The sequence below is a fragment of the Chanodichthys erythropterus genome, chromosome 13 (genome assembly GCF_024489055.1).
Source record: "Chanodichthys erythropterus isolate Z2021 chromosome 13, ASM2448905v1, whole genome shotgun sequence".
NCBI classification, from domain to species: domain Eukaryota; kingdom Metazoa; phylum Chordata; class Actinopteri; order Cypriniformes; family Xenocyprididae; genus Chanodichthys; species Chanodichthys erythropterus.
Genome location: NC_090233.1, coordinates 53,138,673 through 53,159,498, shown reverse-complemented (window position 1 = coordinate 53,159,498; position 20,826 = coordinate 53,138,673). Strand labels below are relative to the sequence as shown.

Sequence of the window (20,826 nt, the reverse complement as noted above, 5' to 3'; positions counted from 1 at the left end):
TCCATATAGTGGACTTCAATGGGCACCAAACGGTTGAAGGTCAAAATGACAGTTTCAGTGCAGCTTCAAAGGGCTTTAAACGATATCAGACGAGGAATAAGAGTTTTATCTAGCGAAACAATTGGTCATTTTCGAAAAAAATTCAACTGTATATGCTTTATAAACACAAATGATCGCCTTGAACATGCTTCCGCTTTCAGCATTCTTCAAAAAGCTTACACTGTATGTCCTACGCCTTCCCTATTCTGCTTACGGAACGAACGCAGTGCCAGTTTAGTTTTTTCTGTAAGTAGAATAGGGAAGGCGTAGGACATACAGCGTAAGCTTTTTGAAGAATACGAAAGTGCGGTTTTGGCGAAAGCACTTGGAAGTCGATCATTTGTTTATATAAAGCATATACATTTACATTTTCTTTGAGAATGAGTGATGGTTTCTCTAGATAAAACTCTTATTCCTCGTCTGGTATCGCTTAAAGCTCTTTGAAGCTGTACTGAAACTGTAATTTTGACCTTCAACTGTTTGGAGTCCAGTGAAGTCCACTATATGGAGAAAAATCCTGGAATGTTTTCATCAAAAACCTTCATTTCTTTTCAACTGAAGAAAGAAAGAAAGACATGAACATCTTGGATGACATGGAGGTGAGTAAATTATCAGGAAATTTTAATTTGAAAGTGAACTAATCCTTTAAACAAAACCACCGCCAAAACCCTACCTACAGGCCAATCTGCACGTTTACATACTAAAAACGTAAGTTCAAAATTGAACGTAATACAAAATTGAATAAGACAGCAATGTGCTATATTTCTACAATAATACCATATTAAATAAATTCTGAATCTAAAAAACATCTAGCTGAACATCTGCAGGCAGGACATAAGATTAACACTCGCCAAACGCCAAATGCGAGTATATGAAATGGTGTCAATCGCCATTTGGCTCAGGGTTGCCAGGTTTTCACAACCAAACCCACCCAATTGCTACTGAAAACTAGCCTAATCACATTTTAGGGGAGTTCCCTTAGTGTTCAGGGGGGTAAAATCTAATTTTTGGTAAAATTTGTATTCCAGGGGCTAAATATCACCTTATTTGGGGTCGCTTCAACCTGCATGAAAAACAACCCGCGGCAACAGTAGCCCAATTCCATGGGAAAACCGCAGACTTGGCAACACTGAGTTTGGCCAGTAACATTTTTATGAATTATAAGTGCTTTTACACACAGGACGCATCTTTGCATCTAAAATCGCGTTAGTAGGGGGTGCTCAGAAATGATAAAAAAAAAAAAGCGAGGGTCTCAAGACGCGCTTTTGAGACGTGATGCAATAACGGCAATAACGAACAAATAAACCAGTTGTCACTCTAACTTGCGACTGTAAAGAGAAGCTTGCAACGCTTGCCCCGCCTCCGAGTTCTTCTGATTGGTCCACTGTTTTGGAACTGACATTGATGAGAGACGCTGCATGTAAAAGTTGAAATTCTTTTAACTTGACACAACAGCTTTAAAACGCGGTGCTCATATGTGAGGCGCTGCAAAAGAAGTGAGTGTAGCGGTCAGACACATCCATCTAGTGCATTAACACAGAAAAACAATGGAAAAGTAGCGCATTGCAACACAGAAAAATGCGCCCTGTGTGAACAGCCCCTAACAATGCAATGTTGTGAGAACATGAACGTGAACGGTTGACGGGCCAGCACCGCATCATCACGAAAAATTAAGCCTTGCAATTTTAGATATTAAAGTGCAAGAAGACGCGAAAGGGAACTCAATTTGTTACTCACATGCTGTGCCTAGAACGCGTGCGAAAACTGATTTAAGTTCTTTTTCACATCGTCCTGCGCACGAACGGACAAATTCACACGTATGGCGAGTGTCCTAGTAAACAGTCAGTTATGGCTTAAGTGAACATAAACAGTAGAGAAAGACAACATGTGTAACAGTATATTGGATCTGTGCATTAGTCTTAAAGTGACAGCAGCCTAATATTTCTGCTGTCTGTGTTTTTAATATTAATCAAAGGATGAAGAAAAAATCAGTCACTGCTCATGACTGAATGACTTTAATAAAGATTAATCTGTTTAATTAATACAGTGAAGACTATCTAGTGTTATTTGATTACTTTATTCAATGTCTCTGAAAACTACTGTTACTTGTCTTTAATAATGTTTTAAATTTATATTCGTTAGACTAGGTATGGCAAAAAGTTGCATGCCCTGCATGCAGGTGTTCAGGCCTGTTCACACCAAGGACGATAACTATATAGTTCTAAAAATCCTTTTAAATATTAAAGAATAGCAGTGTCCACAACACAACTATAAAAATAATGATGCAGAGAAACGATATTGTTGGAATCACGATTTCTTCCCGCTGATGAACGATAAAAACATTGACAGCCAATCAGAATCCATCCATTTTAAGATGACAAAACTGAGACAATACGTAATGATATCGTTCGCTGGTGTGATGCTAATATGTCGTTATAGTTATCGTTCTTGGTGTGAACAGGCATTAAGTCTTTCAGTTTCATTAATATTTATACAAAAGAGGAATCATTTTGTACTGTAATGTAAACATGGACCATAAACTGCAGTGAATTCTAAACAGAAAAGTGTCAAAGAGAAAATATACAAAAGAAACAGTGTGTTTAGGTCATTATTTTATGAGTGACAAAGGTTGTTGGGTGAAACCTTAGCTAGTGTTATTTTGAGACGTGTATGAAGTGTTTTGGTAGTTTTAGTGCATTGTGGATGTGAAATGAACTGCTGTGCCGAGCTGAAAGCTGGTTAGGAGAACTGTGTGAAGAGTTTTGAAAACACAACCAAACTAAGTACTGATAAATGTGTCCTAGTGATTGTAAAAAGACTTTGTGACAAAAGGTGTTCTGTAAAATGCTACCACTACAAAAGCAAAACAACTTTCTCCCTCGTTAGAGCCTGTCGTCCATTAGTTATCTGGCCATGTTGGGAAAAGCATACAAACATACGACTTGTGCAATTTGTATACAAGAGAGCGCACTGCACTTTTGACTTGACTATCTATTTCTAGTGTGATAACAGAAGTAACTTCTCTTTCTTGATTTGGCGCCATTTTGGCACAAAACTGTATTAAAGGTACACTATGTAAGTGATTAATAAACAAAACTGCATGCATTTTTTGCAGAAGAACATTGTTTTGGTTGTGCTTCGTTTTATTATTTTGCCAGCAGACTTTCCTCTGTTCGGCGGTGTGGTGGGAAATCGAGTCCCCCCAGGAATATCAGGTCTCCTTTAGGACCCCGAGTGATCCCATGGGTTCAACAGAGTGTTACCAATTAAATGCTTGTCAAATTTTTGATCACATTTCCAGTTCGTTCATCACACTGTAAATGCAAAATCAAGTCAAACACTTTGCATTGTGGGAAACAACATTGTGCAGTGTGCTCTGTTGCACAGAATACATTCTGCAGAAGTAGTATGCATAGTATGCTATACTCTATCCAAGCTACGCTCCTCAACTACCACACGACCGACACTTCAGTCTTGACAACCCATTCAAATATTCCACATGATTTCTGTGCACTGTGCACTTACTTCAAAACATTTAAATGATCACTTCAATCTACTGCATATTACATTTTTAAAGTCAAATATTCTAAATGATACTTTCAGCAAGTATACATTGACACATATTATATATGCTCTTTTTGGAAGAATGTAAAGTCAAATATAATCTGTTTTGATTGACCCACAGTTTTTGGCTCAGCCGCTGTCCGTCTGTCTAGCAGCTTCATAAACCAAACCTCATTCAGTAGCTGTTGCTCACAACACCCGAGTCCTCAGTTCAAAGCAGGACGGTCTGAGACCGAAGCGTCAAGTGCACTAACATATTGACTTGTTTTTTTAATCTCAATCTCTCGTTCTATTTTACTCTACATTGCTCAAAACATAGAAAAGGGCAAAAACAACATTCAGGTGATACAGTACGTTCTGAGTTGAAATGAATACACGTCCTCCGCCGCTGCTTTGGGCAATAGAGCAGGAGGGTTGAGCTCTCCTCTGTCCCGCACTCCAACCATACTGCATACAAGTACGTCATTGCGAATGCAAACAAGCTCGTCGCTTTCTGAAATGTGCCAAAATGCAATTCATAACACAACGCTCAATCCATTGTGAGCATGTTAGTTATTTATATCTAGCTACACTACCATTCAAAAGTTTGGGGTCAGTACAATTTTTAAAGGCTTTTATTCAGCAAGGACGCATTGAATTGGTCAAAAGTGACAGCAGAGACATTTATAATGTTCTATTTCTAATAAATGCTGTTCTTTTGCAACTCTGCAACAAAGTATCATGGTTTCTACAAAAATAAACTGTTTCCAACATTGCTAATAATTATAAATGTTTCTTGAGCAGCAAATCAGCATATTAGAATGATTTATGAAGGATCATATGACACTGAAGGTGCTGAACAATCAGCTTTGATCACAAGAATAAATTACTTTTTAACATTTTACAAAAGAGAACAGTTATTTAAAATTAATCTCCTCCCCCATCATGAATGGGCACGCCCCCTACTGCTGATTGGCTCACTCTCCTCCCCAAACATGAGTGGACACGCCCCCTACTGCTGACTGGCTCACTCTCTCCTCCCCCATCATGAATGGGCACGCCCCCTACTGCTGATTGGCTCACTCTCCTCCCCAAACATGAGTGGACACGCCCCCTACTGCTGACTGGCTCACTCTCTCCTCCCCCATCATGAGTGGACACGCCCCCTACTGATGATTGGCTCACTCTCCTCCCCCATCATGAGTGGACACGCCCCCTACTGGTGATTGGCTCACTCTCCTCCCCAAACATGAGTGGACACGCCCCCTACTGCTGACTGACTCACTCTCTCACCTCCCCCATCATGAGTGGACACGCCCCCTGATGCTGATTGGCTCACTCTCTCCTCCCCCATCATGAGTGGACACGTCCGCTAATGCTGATTGGCTCACTCTCTCCTCCTCCATCATGAGTGGACACGCCCCCCATATTGCTGATTGGCTCACTCTCTCCTCCTCCATCATGAGTGGACACGCCCCCCATATTGCTGATTGGCTCACTGTCTCTCCTCCCCCATCATGAGTGGACACGCCCCCTTCTGCTGATTGGCTCACTCTCTCCTCCCCCATCATGAGTGGACACGCCCCCTACTGCTGATTGGCTCACTGTCTCCTCCTCCATGATGAATGGGCACGCCCCCTACTGCTGATTGGCTCACTCTCTCCTCCCCCATCATGAGTGGACACGCCCCCTTCTGCTGATTGGCTCACTCTCTCCTCCCCCATCATGAGTGGACACGCCCCCTACTGCTGATTGGCTCACTGTCTCCTCCTCCATGATGAATGGGCACGCCCCCTACTGCTGATTGGCTCACTCTCTCCTCCCCCATCATGAGTGGAACCGCCCCCTTCTGCTGATTGGCTCACTCTCTCCTCCCCCATCATGAGTGGACACGCCCCCTACTGCTGATTGGCTCACTGTCTCTCCTCCCCCATCATGAGTGAAAAAATTACATTTTATCATATTTTACAAAAGAGAACAGCTATTTTAAATTGTAATAATATTCCACAATTTTTACTGTATTTTTAATCAAATAAATGCAGCCTTGGTGAGATAAGAGACAATGCAAAATCTTACCAACCCCCAATTTTTTGAACGCTAGCATATCTGACTCATTAGTTATGCACATCTTTGTACTTGTGTAGAGTATGTTTCTGGCCTTCCAGTCCAATAAACAAACGGCATAAACACTCTCGAGACTGGCACTAGGATTTGGTCCTAAAACGTGACGGTGTGTTGCATCTAAGCACCATGCGAGATCTCGTCTCGTAACTCTTGTTTTGATTGTTTGAATGCCGCAGAGCACAGAAGATGCTGATAACAAGGATATTCTTCGATATAAGATGGTGATTTATTAATAGCCTGAACCCTCACGCCAGTAAAAAGAGAGTCTGAATTGTTTACGCCTGTTCCCCCTTTAACCCCTGAGTGCTAAGTTTCCTCTCGGCTACTGACTTGCGGCCAGCTCATCTGCACTAACCAGCCCTCGACCAGCTGATAAGGCTCATAACTACCTGCCCTCAACCCAAACACCCGCCCTAGACAAGCAGGGCATCCTTGGACAGTCCTCGGAAGCGGTTTAGTTTTTGGATTGTACTGAATGCTATTGTAATCGGGGCTTTACGGGTTTTAGTCAGATCTCCGTCGACTCGATCCTCTCCAGCCGGGTCGGAACCGGCCACGGCGGGGCGAGTTGGTGCAGCTCCGGCAGCTTCTTCTCCTCCGCCGGCGGGGTCGGAGAGGTGAGCGATATGGACACGGAAACGGGCGCTTCCGGCAAGGCCAGAGCCGGAAGAGGCGTGGACATCTGGGCTCCCAGCTTGTCCACGCGCTCCTCCAGCGCCTGGTTCTTCTGCAGCATCTCCACGTAGCTGAGCTGCAGCTGCGCCTGGTACTTCAGCACACGCTCTTTTTCGTCCTGCCAGGTTTGGCGCTCCTGGGCGAATGTGAGCGCTTGTCGCTCGCGCTGCTGCCGTTCCAGACGCAGCTCGCCCTGCAGACGTTCCAACTGCCGCCGCAGGTCACCCGACTCCTGCCACTGGACCTTGGAGTCGTCGCTCTGCAGCGTGAGCAGGCGGTCGGGCGCCGGGAGGGCCGGGAGGGACGTGGGCGTCTCCGGAGGGGACAGAAGATGCTCTCGGCTCCGGGACGCCACCAGCTGCCCCATATCAGACAGGCTGGGCTCGCTGGCACGACTGGAGCTGCTGCTGAGTTCACTGAGGGCCTTTTTCAGACGTGTGACCTCCGTCTCAAATGCGCTTAGCTTGTCCCGCAGCACTGTGACCTGTAGAAAAGGTCAAATATACAGACAACATATCAAGTAGGGCTGCATGATTTGAGGAAAATATCTATTTGTGATGTTTCTGATAAAAATAGCAATTCTGAGAATTTGAAATCAACCCAAACGCACCCCTCCCTTCATTGCTCCGCCCTCAAATGCACGAACACGCAATGCAAGAGTGGAATGAACGACAAGGAAGAACAAAAAATGAACAAGAGTATAGACAACCGACTTCAACCTCTGCGTCTGTCTCTCCGGCACTGGAAAGCTTTTCTAATATTAATGCAGGTCCTAAAGCTCTTGCCTGATCATAACCCTTCTGATTTTCCTCTGAGCTTCTCTAAGCCATCTCTCTTTCTACAGTCTTTCTTCAAATCTCCCTCTTGCTCACTCTCTCCTCCCCCATCATGAGTGGACACACCCCCTACTGCTGATTGGCTCACTCTCTCCCCGCAAAAAAGTGGACACACCCTCTACTGCTGATTGGCTCACTCTCTCTCCTCCCCTATCACGAATGGACCCACCCCCTACTGCTGATTGGCTCACTCTAATTTTTTAATATATTTTTTATTTTATTTTATTACTATTTTATAAATAAAAATTTTACACAAAATAAGAAATGTTACTATAGTAATATTTCACTGCAAAATAAAACTCTAATATTTAAGAAAAATAATAATATAATATTCATAATAATTTGATTAACTGTAAAATCGCAATACTAATATTAAGTATTAATAAAATTATTATATAATTTGTCTTAATTTTTTATTTTACAGTAAAATATTACAATAGTAATAGTTCTTATTTTGTTTAATTATTATTTAGTAATAATAATTATAGACATATTGACATATATTCACACAATTTTTGTCAGAATTTATAATTTTTCTATCAAAAAATAAGTAATAAATAAATTTTTCCCCCAAATCATGCAGCCCTACTAAAAACTGTAAAAACTGAGAAAACAGATTTATTATTTACTCATTTTCCCATCCTGACATTATTTAATTGGCTTCTCATGATCATGTTATAAAGAAGATCTGAATGATGTCACTTCCTGTGTCTCAATTTTATGGAACATTCAATTTAAAAAAATTAAAAAATTAATCAGCAACATTCAAGATGTGGTGCGTAGCTAAATATTATGATTTTGATCATTAAAAAAGTAATAATTTTTGTCATACAATGAATTCAATCCAGCATTTAAATGTGTTAAATTTATGTCATTGTATCGTGTTAATTGTCAGATACAGTCGAGAAGGCCGCCGCATCTCTACCTCTGCCAGCATTGTCTGCAGTTCGGCCTCGCAGCGCTCCAGCTCCAGGGTCTTGGTGCAGAAGGACTCTTTGAGGCTGATCTCGGCCTCCTCTCTCTCTCTCAGCTGACCGTTGAGATCTTTCAGCTGGCCTCGCAGTGCCACCATCTCTCCGGCGCGCTGCGTCACCTCGCCCTGACTCTCCCGCAGCTGCTGCTTCAGCAGAGAGATCTCGCCCGCCTTCTGACACACCTGCAGACAGACAAGGGTATACTTCTGTGCTGTCTGAGCAGGGCCATTTCTGGGGGTTAGCGGCTAATGATGTTATTTACATCAAATGACCCAAAATAATTGTTTTTGCAAGCAAGCTAATGAAATTATACTCTAAATAAGAAACTAAAACTGCCAGTAGGTGGTGGTAAACATCTAAATGAGTAAGTCATTGAGTCATTGGTTTGAATATTTTACCTGACAATGACCTGAGACTTCAGAAGAGACTGACTGACTGACTGACCTCCCACTTGGTCTCCTCCAGTCTGGGCAGGATATCGGCCTGCTCCTTCCTGAAGTCCAAGCACTTCTTCTCCAGCTCTTCTCTCTGGGCGAGCAGCAGCGTCATCTCGTCCTGCAGCCGGCGTTTGTCCTGCTGCAGGCGGCTGATCTGGGCCTGCAGAGCCTGCTGGGAGCGCTGGGCCCGTCGGGTCACCTGCTGCAGCCGCCCTGCATAGTTCTGCCTCAGATCCTCCATCTCGCGCTCCCACACGCGCTGCTTCTCCTCGAACACCTGCACGATGGCGGCCTCGCTCTGGTCCAGGTTACGTCGCATGTGAATCACCTGTGAGGAGGGCGGGACGGCCGAAACACACCAAAACACGGTCTTCATACGTGATTTCAGGCATTGCTGCATTCTCAAGTGTCATGTGTCAGATACTGCAATTCATAATAATAACCATAAAAATAGCTGTTTTATTAATAATCAAACAGTATTTCCATGCCAAACAAAAGGAAATTTCCAGGTGAAAATGTTCCATTCATGATTAGTGAAACTTACTTTGACACTTTTGTTTTGGAGCAGGTCTAATATAAATGCAATTCAAAAGTCATATGCAATGAAGAGATAAAAAATTAAAAATATTCAGTGATCTATACAAAAGTAAATCCATTTTTTAATGAATAATATTTAATAAAAAAATGGTATGCAAAATAAAATAAAATTAAAATTAAATAAATAATCCAATGGTGTATACAAATTAAATAAATAAATACATACATAAATAAAAATATCCAATGGAGTATACAAATTAAATAAATTAAATAATTAAATAAAATATCCAATGGTGTTTGCAAAAAAATAAGAAAATAAATAAAAAAGTAAATAAAATTTCCATTGGTGTATAAAAAAAATTACACAAAATGTATGCAAAAATGAAAATAAATATCAAATGGTGTATACAAATTATGCATAAATAATTTATATATATATATATATATATATATATATATATATATATATATATATATATATATATATATAAATAAATACAAATATCCAATGGAGTATATAAATTAAATAAATTAAATAATGAAATAAAATATCCAATGTTGTATGCAAAAAATTAAGAAAATAAATGAATAAGTAAATAAAATTTCCAATGGCATATATTAAAAAAATAAAAAATAAAATTATCCAATGGTGTATGCAAAAATGAAAATAAATAAATAAATATTGAATGGTGTATACAAATAAAATAAAATAAATAAATAAAATATCCAATGTGTATGTAAAATTAAATAAATAAATAAATTAAATTAAATATCCAATAGAGTATACAAAATTAAAGAAAATAAATAAATAAATAAATAAATAAGTAAATAAAATATCCAATGTGTATGTAAAATCAAACACATAAATCAATTTAATTATATATCCAATGATGTATGCAGAAAGAAAATAAATAAAAAATAGCCTATGGTTTATGCAAATTAAATAAATAAAATAACCAATGAGTATAAAAATTAAATTTAATTAATTAATTAAATATCCAATGGTGTATGCACAATTAAAAATAAATAAATCAATAAATAAAATTCTAAAGGTGCATGTAAAATTAAAGAAAAGCAAACACTATCTTCCAATTCTAACATTAAAATTTAAAGTTTTGTAATCTTGACTTTTGTCATTGATTATAAACTGTTTCTAGTGTTGACAAAAGCATTTTAAAAACAGCGCCTTATATAAATACGTTTTGGCATAACACTTTCATTCAAAGCAACTTTAAATAAAGAGTAAATTGAACTTGCCATTTAGCCTCAATGCAAAACTGTACCATGGTTAAGAATAACACAACACTGTTGACTAGTAATCATATCATGCTAATATATTGACAAAATTCTGTCACCTTACTTACTTCTTGTTCTCTCTCCCACAGACGGTCCTCCAGGTCCTGAATAACATCGTCGGAGGACGGGGACGGTCGCAGGGGCGCGGGAGCGTCGCTCAGGTGACTGAGGCGCTGGTACGAGGACGAACTCTTGCCTGAGGAGGAGCGGCCGCTGTCGGAGGCGCTGAGGCCGTTCTGGTAGCCCGGCTTGTCCAGCTTATCCAGGGCGACGGTGCCCAGCCGGTTGATGTGGCTGGTGGAGGCACTGAGGGGTCCGAGCGCAGGAGGCGGCCCGTAGCTTGAGCCCGTGTAGGTGGGCAGGCTGGTCAGAGAGTTCCTCCCGGAGTCCGACAGACTGCCCTGCCCGGCCCGGCCCGCGCCTGCGTGCGTCCCTCTGCTGCCGGGACTGTCCTGGTCCCACTGTGGCCCGGACGTGTTCGGACCCCCCTTGTCACCTCCGCTGCCACCGCCGCCGCCACCGCCCGGACCCGTGGCTGTTCCTGAGCTGGTCTGAAGTGGACACACCAGGTTCTGCATGGAGTGAAAGCTCTTGGGCACCACGGGTTTGAAGGCTGACGGACGCACCAGAGAGTCGTTGGTCTAGAGAGACAAACCACAGAAACGCAATATGGAATACACAATAAACTTTTTTGTATTATTTATATTATTATATTATCTCAACATTCTTAAAGGAGACCTATAACGCCCCTTTCACAAGATGTAATATCAGTCTCTGGTGTCTCCAGAATGTGTGTGTGAAGTTTCAGCTCAAAATCCCCCACAGATCATTTATTATAGCTTGAAAAATTAGCTCCTATTTGGGTGTGAGCAAAAACATGCCGATTTTGTGTGTGTCCCTTTAAATGCAAATGAGCTGCTGCTCCAGAAGAGGGCGGAGCTTTAACAGCTCAACAACAACAAAGCTGGAGAATCTCACACAGCCAAAATGAGGATTGTCAGTAACGGTGTTCAGCCTAATAGGGCGTTCACACCAGACACGACTTGCGTGAATAAATCGCGCGTAGTTGGACGCTTGAACATTTTGAGCTTACTCCCTTCATTCTCAGGTTAAATTCACGAATTTGTGTCAAAAGAGGGGCTCTCCCTCCCCTTTAAATATGTGTCCCAGACTCTTCCACTTCTTTCTGCACACTTCCTCTGAATAAACACAACTCGTCGTCGGGAAAGTAGTTGTAAAATATGGCGAATAAGCTCAATTTGCCAGCTTTAGCTAGCTTGTATTCTCAATATGTATATATATATATATATATATATATATATATATATATATAGCTCAAATTAAGTAAAGCCCATTTTTTACAACTTACCAGATTGTCCAACCTCCTCACTCACTTTCTTCCAAGCAAGATCCTTTTTATTCCTGTTTATATAACAGTATGAAGATGTATCGTACAGTGACGATGATTTTGCCCTCCATTGTTGTTTCGGATTTCTGCCTCCGCTCGCTACGTCGTAATCATGTCACTACTAGAGCAAGCTCCTGATTGGTTAACGTGCTGCAAATTTTTGCCAAAGTTCAGATTTTTCAACTTGCGCGATTCGCGTGAATCACGCGTTAAGTGCGTCAAACGCCTGAAACGCTCAAATCGCAGCGCAGGATGTCCGTTCGCGTCTTTGCATTGACTAGACATTTAAATCACTCGTGCTTAACGCTTCATTCGAGTCTGGTGTGAATGTACATTACATTGTTCAAACCAGAGTCGACACTGATGGAGAGACTCAGGAAGAAGTTACAACTTTTAGACGTTTCTGAATGGTTAGTGGATAAATTGATGTAGTTGCTGTGGAGTTGATTCAACTCATCCACTAGCATGTGCCGTCATGTTCATCTTTTGTGTTGAATTGACCCTCGTTTGTGAAGCAGTCCGGCGTAAAATGACGGCATGTCAACAACACTCGACTACAACAACTCTTCCTCTTCTCTAAAGCAGCCCAACATGGCCCCGCCCCCTTTGTTGTGTGTTCTCGGGGGCGGGGTTTATGTAAATTTTGTGGTTTGTGATGTCACCAACCCAGAAAGAACTTCCTTGTAGTTCCTACCAGCCTTAGAAAGTGATTTCTGTAAAAGAAAATATCTCCCTTTGCATTGAACTTTGAGTGTCGTAACTTTGCAGATGTTGTTTATGCTCAAACTGCAACATTACACTTTAATTAAAGTTAAAAAAAGTCAAATCACAATCAACCACCCCTTTATAGGATACAACATTATAGAAACTTTAAAAGTAAGAAGCGTGCGTGTACCTGTGCATGCTCGAGTTTTCCAGAGACAGGCAGGATGTTGGGCGGGTTGTGATTATCGGGTTTGGCTTTGCTCTTGTCCTTGTGCTGCGGCGGAGCTTGATGGCTGCCGTTCTTGTCGTTGTTCAGCACGATGTTGTTCCCGCACAAGTCCAGACTCTCTCCGCGCCGGTGTCCCTCCCTCCGCGCCCCGTTGGCGAACACCGCGTTGGTCACCAGCCTCTCGCCGTTGACCGCCTGCTGCCGGTTGCCGTTGTGCGGCGCGGCGTGATTTCGAGTGTAATCCCTCTCGTCGGCCGAGACGCCCTTGGTCTTGGTGCTCGGGCCGGGGATGCGGTCGGCGCTGAAGCTGCGGTCGTCCAGGCGGCGGCGGGCTGTGGCGGGAGGCGGTGCGGCCGCCAGGGGGCCGTTAGGGGTGGTGCGGGTGCCCACGCTGCGCATCGTGATGGGCCGCTGACTGGAGGCCCCGCTCCCTACGCTGCCCATGCCAGGAGCCTCGAGCGCTTCACTCCGCCGCCCACAGCGCCAGCACACAGGGGCATGAAGGGGAAGTGAGCCGTGTCACACACACACACACTGCAACACAACAGACCAGCAGACGTTACCATTTACATGCGCGGACCCCCCAATATGAGGGCTGGTAAGATTTTTGAAAGAATCTTTTCTGCTCACCAAAGCGGCATTGGAAATTATTTTGTTTACATTATTATGTTCACTTTATTACTGTAATATTTTAAATGTATTATTATTTATTTAATTTTCTTAAAATCAATTTATGTGTTGTTTATTTTACTCAAATTATTTATTCATTCATTTAGTTTTATGTTTATGTTTATCTTGTATTTATTTGAAAGATTTTAGACTTTTCCACAGACCCCAGTTTGAAAACCCCTGAAAACTAAAGGACGCAATATAAGTGGCTTCATTCACAATCTTGCTTTTTTTTAAAGTGTAATATACTACATTTCAATTGCAATATAATAATTGAAATATTTAGTGCAAAATGTTGCACTTCTTGTATGAATTAGCACATTGCTAACATGTTTTAACATGTTAACATGATTTAACTGATTGCTAGCATGTTTATAGCATGAATTAACATATTGTTAGCATGTTTTAGCATGATGTTAGCATTTTTCTAACATGATTTAACACATTGCTTGTATGTTTCTAACATTAATTTGCACATTGCTAGCATCTATTAGCACGTTTTGCTAGCATTATTTAACATGACAGATATATAGATAGATAGATTGATTGATAAGATTTTTTAAGATGTTTACATGTTTTAACATATTGCTAGCATGATTTGCCATGATAGATAGATAGATAAGATTTTTTAATGTTTAAGATAAGATTTTTTTAATGTTTTAACCCACTGTTAGCATGATTTACCACATTGTTAGCATGTTTCTAACATGAATTAGCAAATCGTTAGCATGTTTTAACATATTGGTAGCATTTTTCTAACATGAATTACCACATTACTTGCATGTTTCTAGTATGAATTAGCATATTGCTACCATGTTGTAGCATGTTGCTAACATGATTTAACACATTGGTAACCTGCTTTAGCATGTTTTTTAACATTAATTAGCACATTGCTAGCATTTATTAGCATTTTGGTAGCATTATTTAACATGTGTGCTAGCTTGTTTCTAGCATGAATTAACACACTGCTAGCATTTTTTAACATGTCTGCTAGCATTTTTCTAACATGAATTAACACATTTCTAGCATGTTTGTAGCATGCATTAACATATTGTTAACATGTTTTGCTGCTAGCATGATTTACCATGATAGATAGATAGATAGATAGATAGATAGATAGATAGATAGATAGATAGATAGATAGATAGATAGGATTTTTAAGATGTAATGTTAATTTACATTCATTTAACCCCATTGCTAGCATGTTTTAACATGTTGTTAACATGATTTAGCATATTGATAGTATGTTTTAACATGTTGCTAGCATGATTTAACACATTGGTAACATGCTTTAGCACATTGCTAGCATTATTTAACATGTTTGCTAGCATGTTTATAGCATTAATTACCACATTGCTAACATGTTTCTAGTAAACATTAGCATATTGTATCATGTTGCTAGCATAATTTACCATGATAGATAGATAGATAGATAGAAAGATTTTTTAACATGTTAATGGTTTAACCCACTGTTAGCATTGCTAACATTGCTAACATGTTGTATCATTTTGTTTTAGCTGAAAGCTCTAGGAAATTGTTGTCTCAGAAGAAGAAAAAGAGTAGTAGTTCTCACTTCTCAGTTCAAGCCAAAGGAAATATAGATGTAAATAAAGGACATACGTGCGTCCCTTGAGAATTAAATGCAGAACTTCTTCCTCCTCATGTTTAACGTTTATTAGACCTCTCAAAAACACGACTGAAAGTTCTCATGTCAAGAAATGAAAGAAAAAGCCTGTAAAGAAGAGCTTTTCCAGGTGAGTCTCGTGAAGTGCATGTAAACACGGATCTGTTTTAGTGAAACTGCACCCTGATTAAGATGATATCTGGGGTTAAACATTAATCCATCTGACCTGATTCTAATGTGTGATTATGTTTCTTAATCCAGCAAACCAAGAAGCGTTTACTTTCACCCAAAAAACATAATTTACTCACCCTCAAGTTGTTCCAATCCTGTATAAATTATTTTGATATTTTGAAGAATGTCGGGAACCAAACCCTGACTTTGACATAGTATTTTATTTTCCATACTATGGAAGTCAATGTATTTCATGTACATCAAGTATTTGTGCTACAAACATATCTTCTTTTGTGTTCAGCAGAAGAAAGAAACTCATACAGGTTTGGAACAACTTGAGGGAAACTAAATGATGACAGAATATTAATTTTGTCAATCCCTTTAATGTGACACATCTGTTTTTTAAATGACAGATAATAAAAATCACAGTAAATGTAAAGTATAAATCACAGTAAAATTTTCAATTCTGGTCTTGGCCACTTTCATTTGTGAAAATAAATTGCATACGTATCCATTTTGGGGGTTTTCTGCAATTCGTGTGATATTTACGTCAATCAAACTGAACGTGCATCATGCTTGATTTGCTCTTAGTCTTGGAGCGTGAAGAGTCTAGAGCTATAAAATTAATTTGAAACAACTCAGATCATTTGATGAGAAATGTTTGATATCCCTGACGTTTGATACCATCATTTTACTTCTTTGCAAGGGTAAAATTATGGAAGCTTTTTTCCGACACTAAATAAAAAAGTAATTGTGACTTTTGTCACTCAAAATTCTGACTTTATATTATGCAATTCTGACTTTATCACGCAAGTCTAACTTTATAACTCGTAATTCTGACATTATCTCGCAATTCTGACTTTTCAAGCAAATCTGACTTTATAACTCGCAATTCTGACATTATCTCACAATTCTGACTTTATATCACGCAAGTCTTACTTTATAACTCGCAATTCTGTCTTTATAACTCGCAATTCTGACTTTATAACTTGCAATTCTGACTTTATAACTCACAATTCTGACTTTATATCTCGCAATTCTGACTTTATAACTCACAATTCTGACTTTATAACTCACAATTCTGACTTTATATCTCGCAATTCTGACTTTATAACTCACAATTCTGACTTTATATCACGCAAGTCTGACTTTATAACTCGCAATTCTGACTTTATTACACAAGTCTTACTTTATAACTCGCAATTCTGTCTTTATAACTTGCAATTCTGACTTTATAACTCGCAATTCTGACATTATCTCACAATTCTGTCTTTATATCACGCAAGTCTGACTTTATAACTCGCAATTCTGACTTTATTACACAAGTCTTACTTTATAACTCGCAATTCTGTCTTTATAACTCGCAATTCTGACTTTATAACTTGCAATTCTGACTTTATAACTCGCAATTCTGACTTTATTACGCAAGTCTGACTTTATAACTCGCAAATCTGACTTTATAACTCACAATTCTGACTTTATATCACGCAAGTCTGACTTTATAACTCACAATTCTGACTTTATATCTCGCAATTCTGACTTTATAACTCACAATTCTGACTTTATATCACGCAAGTCTGACTTTATAACTCGCAATTCTGACTTTATTACACAAGTCTTACTTTATAACTCGCAATTCTGTCTTTATAACTTGCAATTCTGACTTTATAACTCGCAATTCTGACATTATCTCACAATTCTGTCTTTATATCACGCAAGTCTGACTTTATAACTCGCAATTCTGACTTTATTACACAAGTCTTACTTTATAACTCGCAATTCTGTCTTTATAACTCGCAATTCTGACTTTATAACTTGCAATTCTGACTTTATAACTCGCAATTCTGACTTTATTACGCAAGTCTGACTTTATAACTCGCAAATCTGACTTTATAACTCACAATTCTGACTTTATATCACGCAAGTCTGACTTTATAACTCACAATTCTGACTTTATATCTCGCAATTCTGACTTTATAACTCACAATTCTGACTTTATATCTCGCAATTCTGACTTTATAACTCACAATTCTGACTTTATATCACGCAAGTCTGACTTTATAACTCACAATTCTGACTTTATATCTCGCAATTCTGACTTTATAACTCACAATTCTGACTTTATATCTCGCAATTCTGACTTTATAACTCACAATTCTGACTTTATATCACGCAAGTCTGACTTTATAACTCGCAATTCTGACTTTATTACACAAGTCTTACTTTATAACTCGCAATTCTGTCTTTATAACTTGCAATTCTGACTTTATAACTCGCAATTCTGACTTTATATCTCGCAATTCTGACTTTATAACTCACAATTCTGACTTTATATCTCGCAATTCTGACTTTATAACTCACAATTCTGACTTTATATCACGCAAGTCTGACTTTATAACTCGCAATTCTGACTTTATAACTCGTAATTCTGACTTTATATTTAGCAAAAAAAGTCAGAATTGTGAGATAAAAAGTAGCAATTACCTTTTTATTTCATGGCACAAACAAGCTTCCATATAAAATGGTGTCGCAGGCAATAAACAGTGCAAGAATACAGCTACATTCAACTTTAAAAATAACTGCTCAGTTACTCTCATGCACATGACAGTACAGTAATGGAATCATATATGGATATTATACCATAGTAGGCTATTCACACAACCCTACAAAAGGCACTTGGAAGAATACCATAGTTGCATGTCCAACATTATTGTTTTTGTAAAGGCACACAATGTGCACATGTTGTACTATTTCATAAACTATCATAGCAATCGCATGGAGTCTTCCGTCAGCTGTAGCAGTGCAGTAGCATCACTGGTCCAGCAGAGCTCCCATTACTGGATCAGATCAGCACTGGCACGTGCCTCTACTACCCGCTCCGCCACAGTCACTCACTCACTGGCATTACATCATCGCTCACATGCTTCATACACATCTGAGTGCACTTAAATACTGTCATAATCACCCTGATACACTGTTCAATAATCACCGCATCACTGCTTACTAAACACATACGATGGCACAAATGCGTAAATGCGATGCGTAAATGTAAACCTGCATCAGACACCGCAAAGAAAACACACACAAGATTGACAGTAAAAACAGGAGATGGAGGCCTGTACACAAACAGCCCTCGTGCTCAAAAAAATACGCATCTTCACCTTTCGAAGCGGCTCGTGCAACCGGACATGATCTATTGACAAGCATCAGTGAACGGGCCTAGTGAAGCTACTAACCAGTTACCAACAGATGCACGGACGCATTCAGTACTCTGCGCTTATCATAACATCATAAATCGCTGCGTGCCTCCATTTAACGATGGATGCAGTGGCGCTACAGCAGCAGCAGCACAATGGAGATCCAGCGTTCACCTGACTAAACAGCATCGCTTTCCCTCTCTCACATTACATAATGCTCATGCAAAAATGATGCATCACTGCATCCGCATCCCTCCATAACAACGGCAGCATCCAGCGCGTGTCACTCCAGCGTCTCTCCATCACTCACACATACTCACTGTCTCACCGCGGATCCGTCCGTCCGTCTGTCCGTCCGTTCGGATGCTGCTCTGCCGTTGCGAACGCGATGCGATGCGCTGCCGCTGACGCCCGCGACGGAGATGAAGTGCGCGCGCGCGAGAAAGGGAGCGAGCGAGCGAGCGGCGCTCATCAGCTGAGAGACACACCCACCTGCGCCCCGCCCCTTTTGGACGCGGGAAGACACGCCCCCTTCTTGCATATCATCAACCGATTTGTAACATCATAATATAACATCAAACTGGAGTGAGCGAGAGGGAACTAAATAAATAAATAAGATTAAATTAAATAAGTAAAGAAAACAGATTAGATTACTTAAATTAAATAAATAAATGAATGCATTAAAATAAAATTAAAATTAAATGCATTGTAATAGTGAGTAAAAAAAAATATATTAACAGAAACTAATTCCAGATTTATAATTGTGTGTGTGTGTGTGTGTTTATGTGGGTTAGAATTTATCTTGTGAACCTTAATTCTTAAAATCCTCCTTTAGTCAATTATTTTATCCCTTAAAACTCATCTTTGATCACATTTTAAGTTTTTTCCTGTGAAAAGAAAATTCTTCATGCCTTAAAATAGCTTGAATGTAAATCTTAAAGGGTTAGTTCACCCAAAAATGAAAATAATGTCATTTATTACTCTCCCTCATGTCATTCCACACCCGTAAGACCTTCGTTAATCTTCGGAACACAAATTAAGATATTTTTGATGAAACCCGATGGCTCAGTGAGGCCTGAGCAATGACATTTCTTCTCTCAAGATCCATTAATATTAATGTACTAAAAACATATTTAAATCAGTTCATGTGAGTACAGTGGTTCAATATTAATATTATAAAGCGATGAGAATATTTTTGGTGCGCCAAAAAAAATAAAATAATGACTTATTTAGTGATTTCAAAACACTGCTTCAGGAAGCTTCTGAGCGTTATGAATCTTTTGTGTCGAATCATGATTCGGATCACGTGTCAAACCGCCAAACTGCTGAAATCATGTGACTTTGGCGCTCCGAACCGCTGATTCGACACACTGATTCATAACGCTCCGAAGCTTCCTGAAGCAGTGTTTTGAAATCGTCCATCACTATATAAGTCGTTATTTAGTTTTTTTGGTGCACCAAAAATATTCTCATGGCTTTATAATATTAATATTGAACCACTGTACTCACATATGAACTGATTTAAATATGTTTTTAGTACATTAATGGATCTTGAGAGAGGAAATGTCATTGCTCAGGCCTCACTGAGCCATCGGATTTCATCAAAAATATCTTAATATGTGTTCTGAAGATGAATGAAGGTCTTACGGGTGTGGAACGACATGAGGGAGAGTAATTAATGACAGAATTTTCATTTTTGGGTGAACTAACCCCTTAACCCTTTCCTCATTTAGTATACGCAGATCTATGAATATGCTAATTAAGCCAATCGCTGATTGATAAAGTCATTGCGTCATTGGGAAGCTCCGGATCCCATAGAAACCTGAGACCAGACTCAAGCTTAGGACTGCACATGCACATTGGCTGGTTTAGCTTGAAAAAAAAAAATCTTTTTTTAACGCTATTTGAGCATAAGAAACAACATTTATGGGACAATTCGTGTCAGATTTTGTTGCTGATTTCAAATATGTCATTTAATTGTTAGTTCGTCAAGCAGGATTCATTTAAATAGATAGGACTTGGTCTTGGACGCCCAAACAGCTGCCCGGAGGCATTGCAGAACAGCTGCCGAGTGAACACACTTCTAAATCTTAATGCCAAAACAGTTAAAAATATTAATATTAATTGTGTGAAGTGGCATTAAAAAGTTTACAATATGTTAACATTAGTAAATGCACTATGAACAAACATCAATTGTATCTTAAATAACATTAAAAAAGATTAATAAATGCTGTGAAAATAAGAGGTAAGATAAAGGAAATAAAGTGAGATGGTTGCATTGTCTTCATTTAAATGTTCCAAGTTTTGCATTTATTCATTTTTTCAGGCATAAATAACATAATCAGAATGAATATTCCACTAA

General features: G+C 39.4%; 1 protein-coding gene across 4 annotated transcripts; it reads right to left on the bottom strand.

Moving 5' to 3' along the window:
- Positions 1-646: 646 nt before the first annotated feature.
- On the bottom strand, positions 647-18,903 carry LOC137034693 (leucine zipper putative tumor suppressor 3). Of its 4 annotated transcripts, none has more exons than XM_067407821.1 (6): positions 18,785-18,903; positions 12,765-13,337; positions 10,521-11,102; positions 8,636-8,956; positions 8,143-8,373; positions 647-6,865 (listed from the first exon to the last, which is right to left on the bottom strand). In XM_067407821.1, exons 2-6 carry the CDS (start codon positions 13,245-13,247, stop codon positions 6,215-6,217), a joined length of 2,268 nt encoding a protein of 755 aa, XP_067263922.1. In that variant the 5' UTR covers positions 13,248-13,337; positions 18,785-18,903; the 3' UTR covers positions 647-6,214. The 4 variants fall into 4 exon arrangements, with proteins under 4 accessions (XP_067263922.1, XP_067263924.1, XP_067263923.1 ...); XM_067407823.1 differs by having other exon boundaries at positions 10,530-11,102; XM_067407822.1 differs by lacking the exon at positions 18,785-18,903 and adding an exon at positions 15,093-15,259.
- Between the last annotated feature and the right edge of the window lie 1,923 nt (positions 18,904-20,826).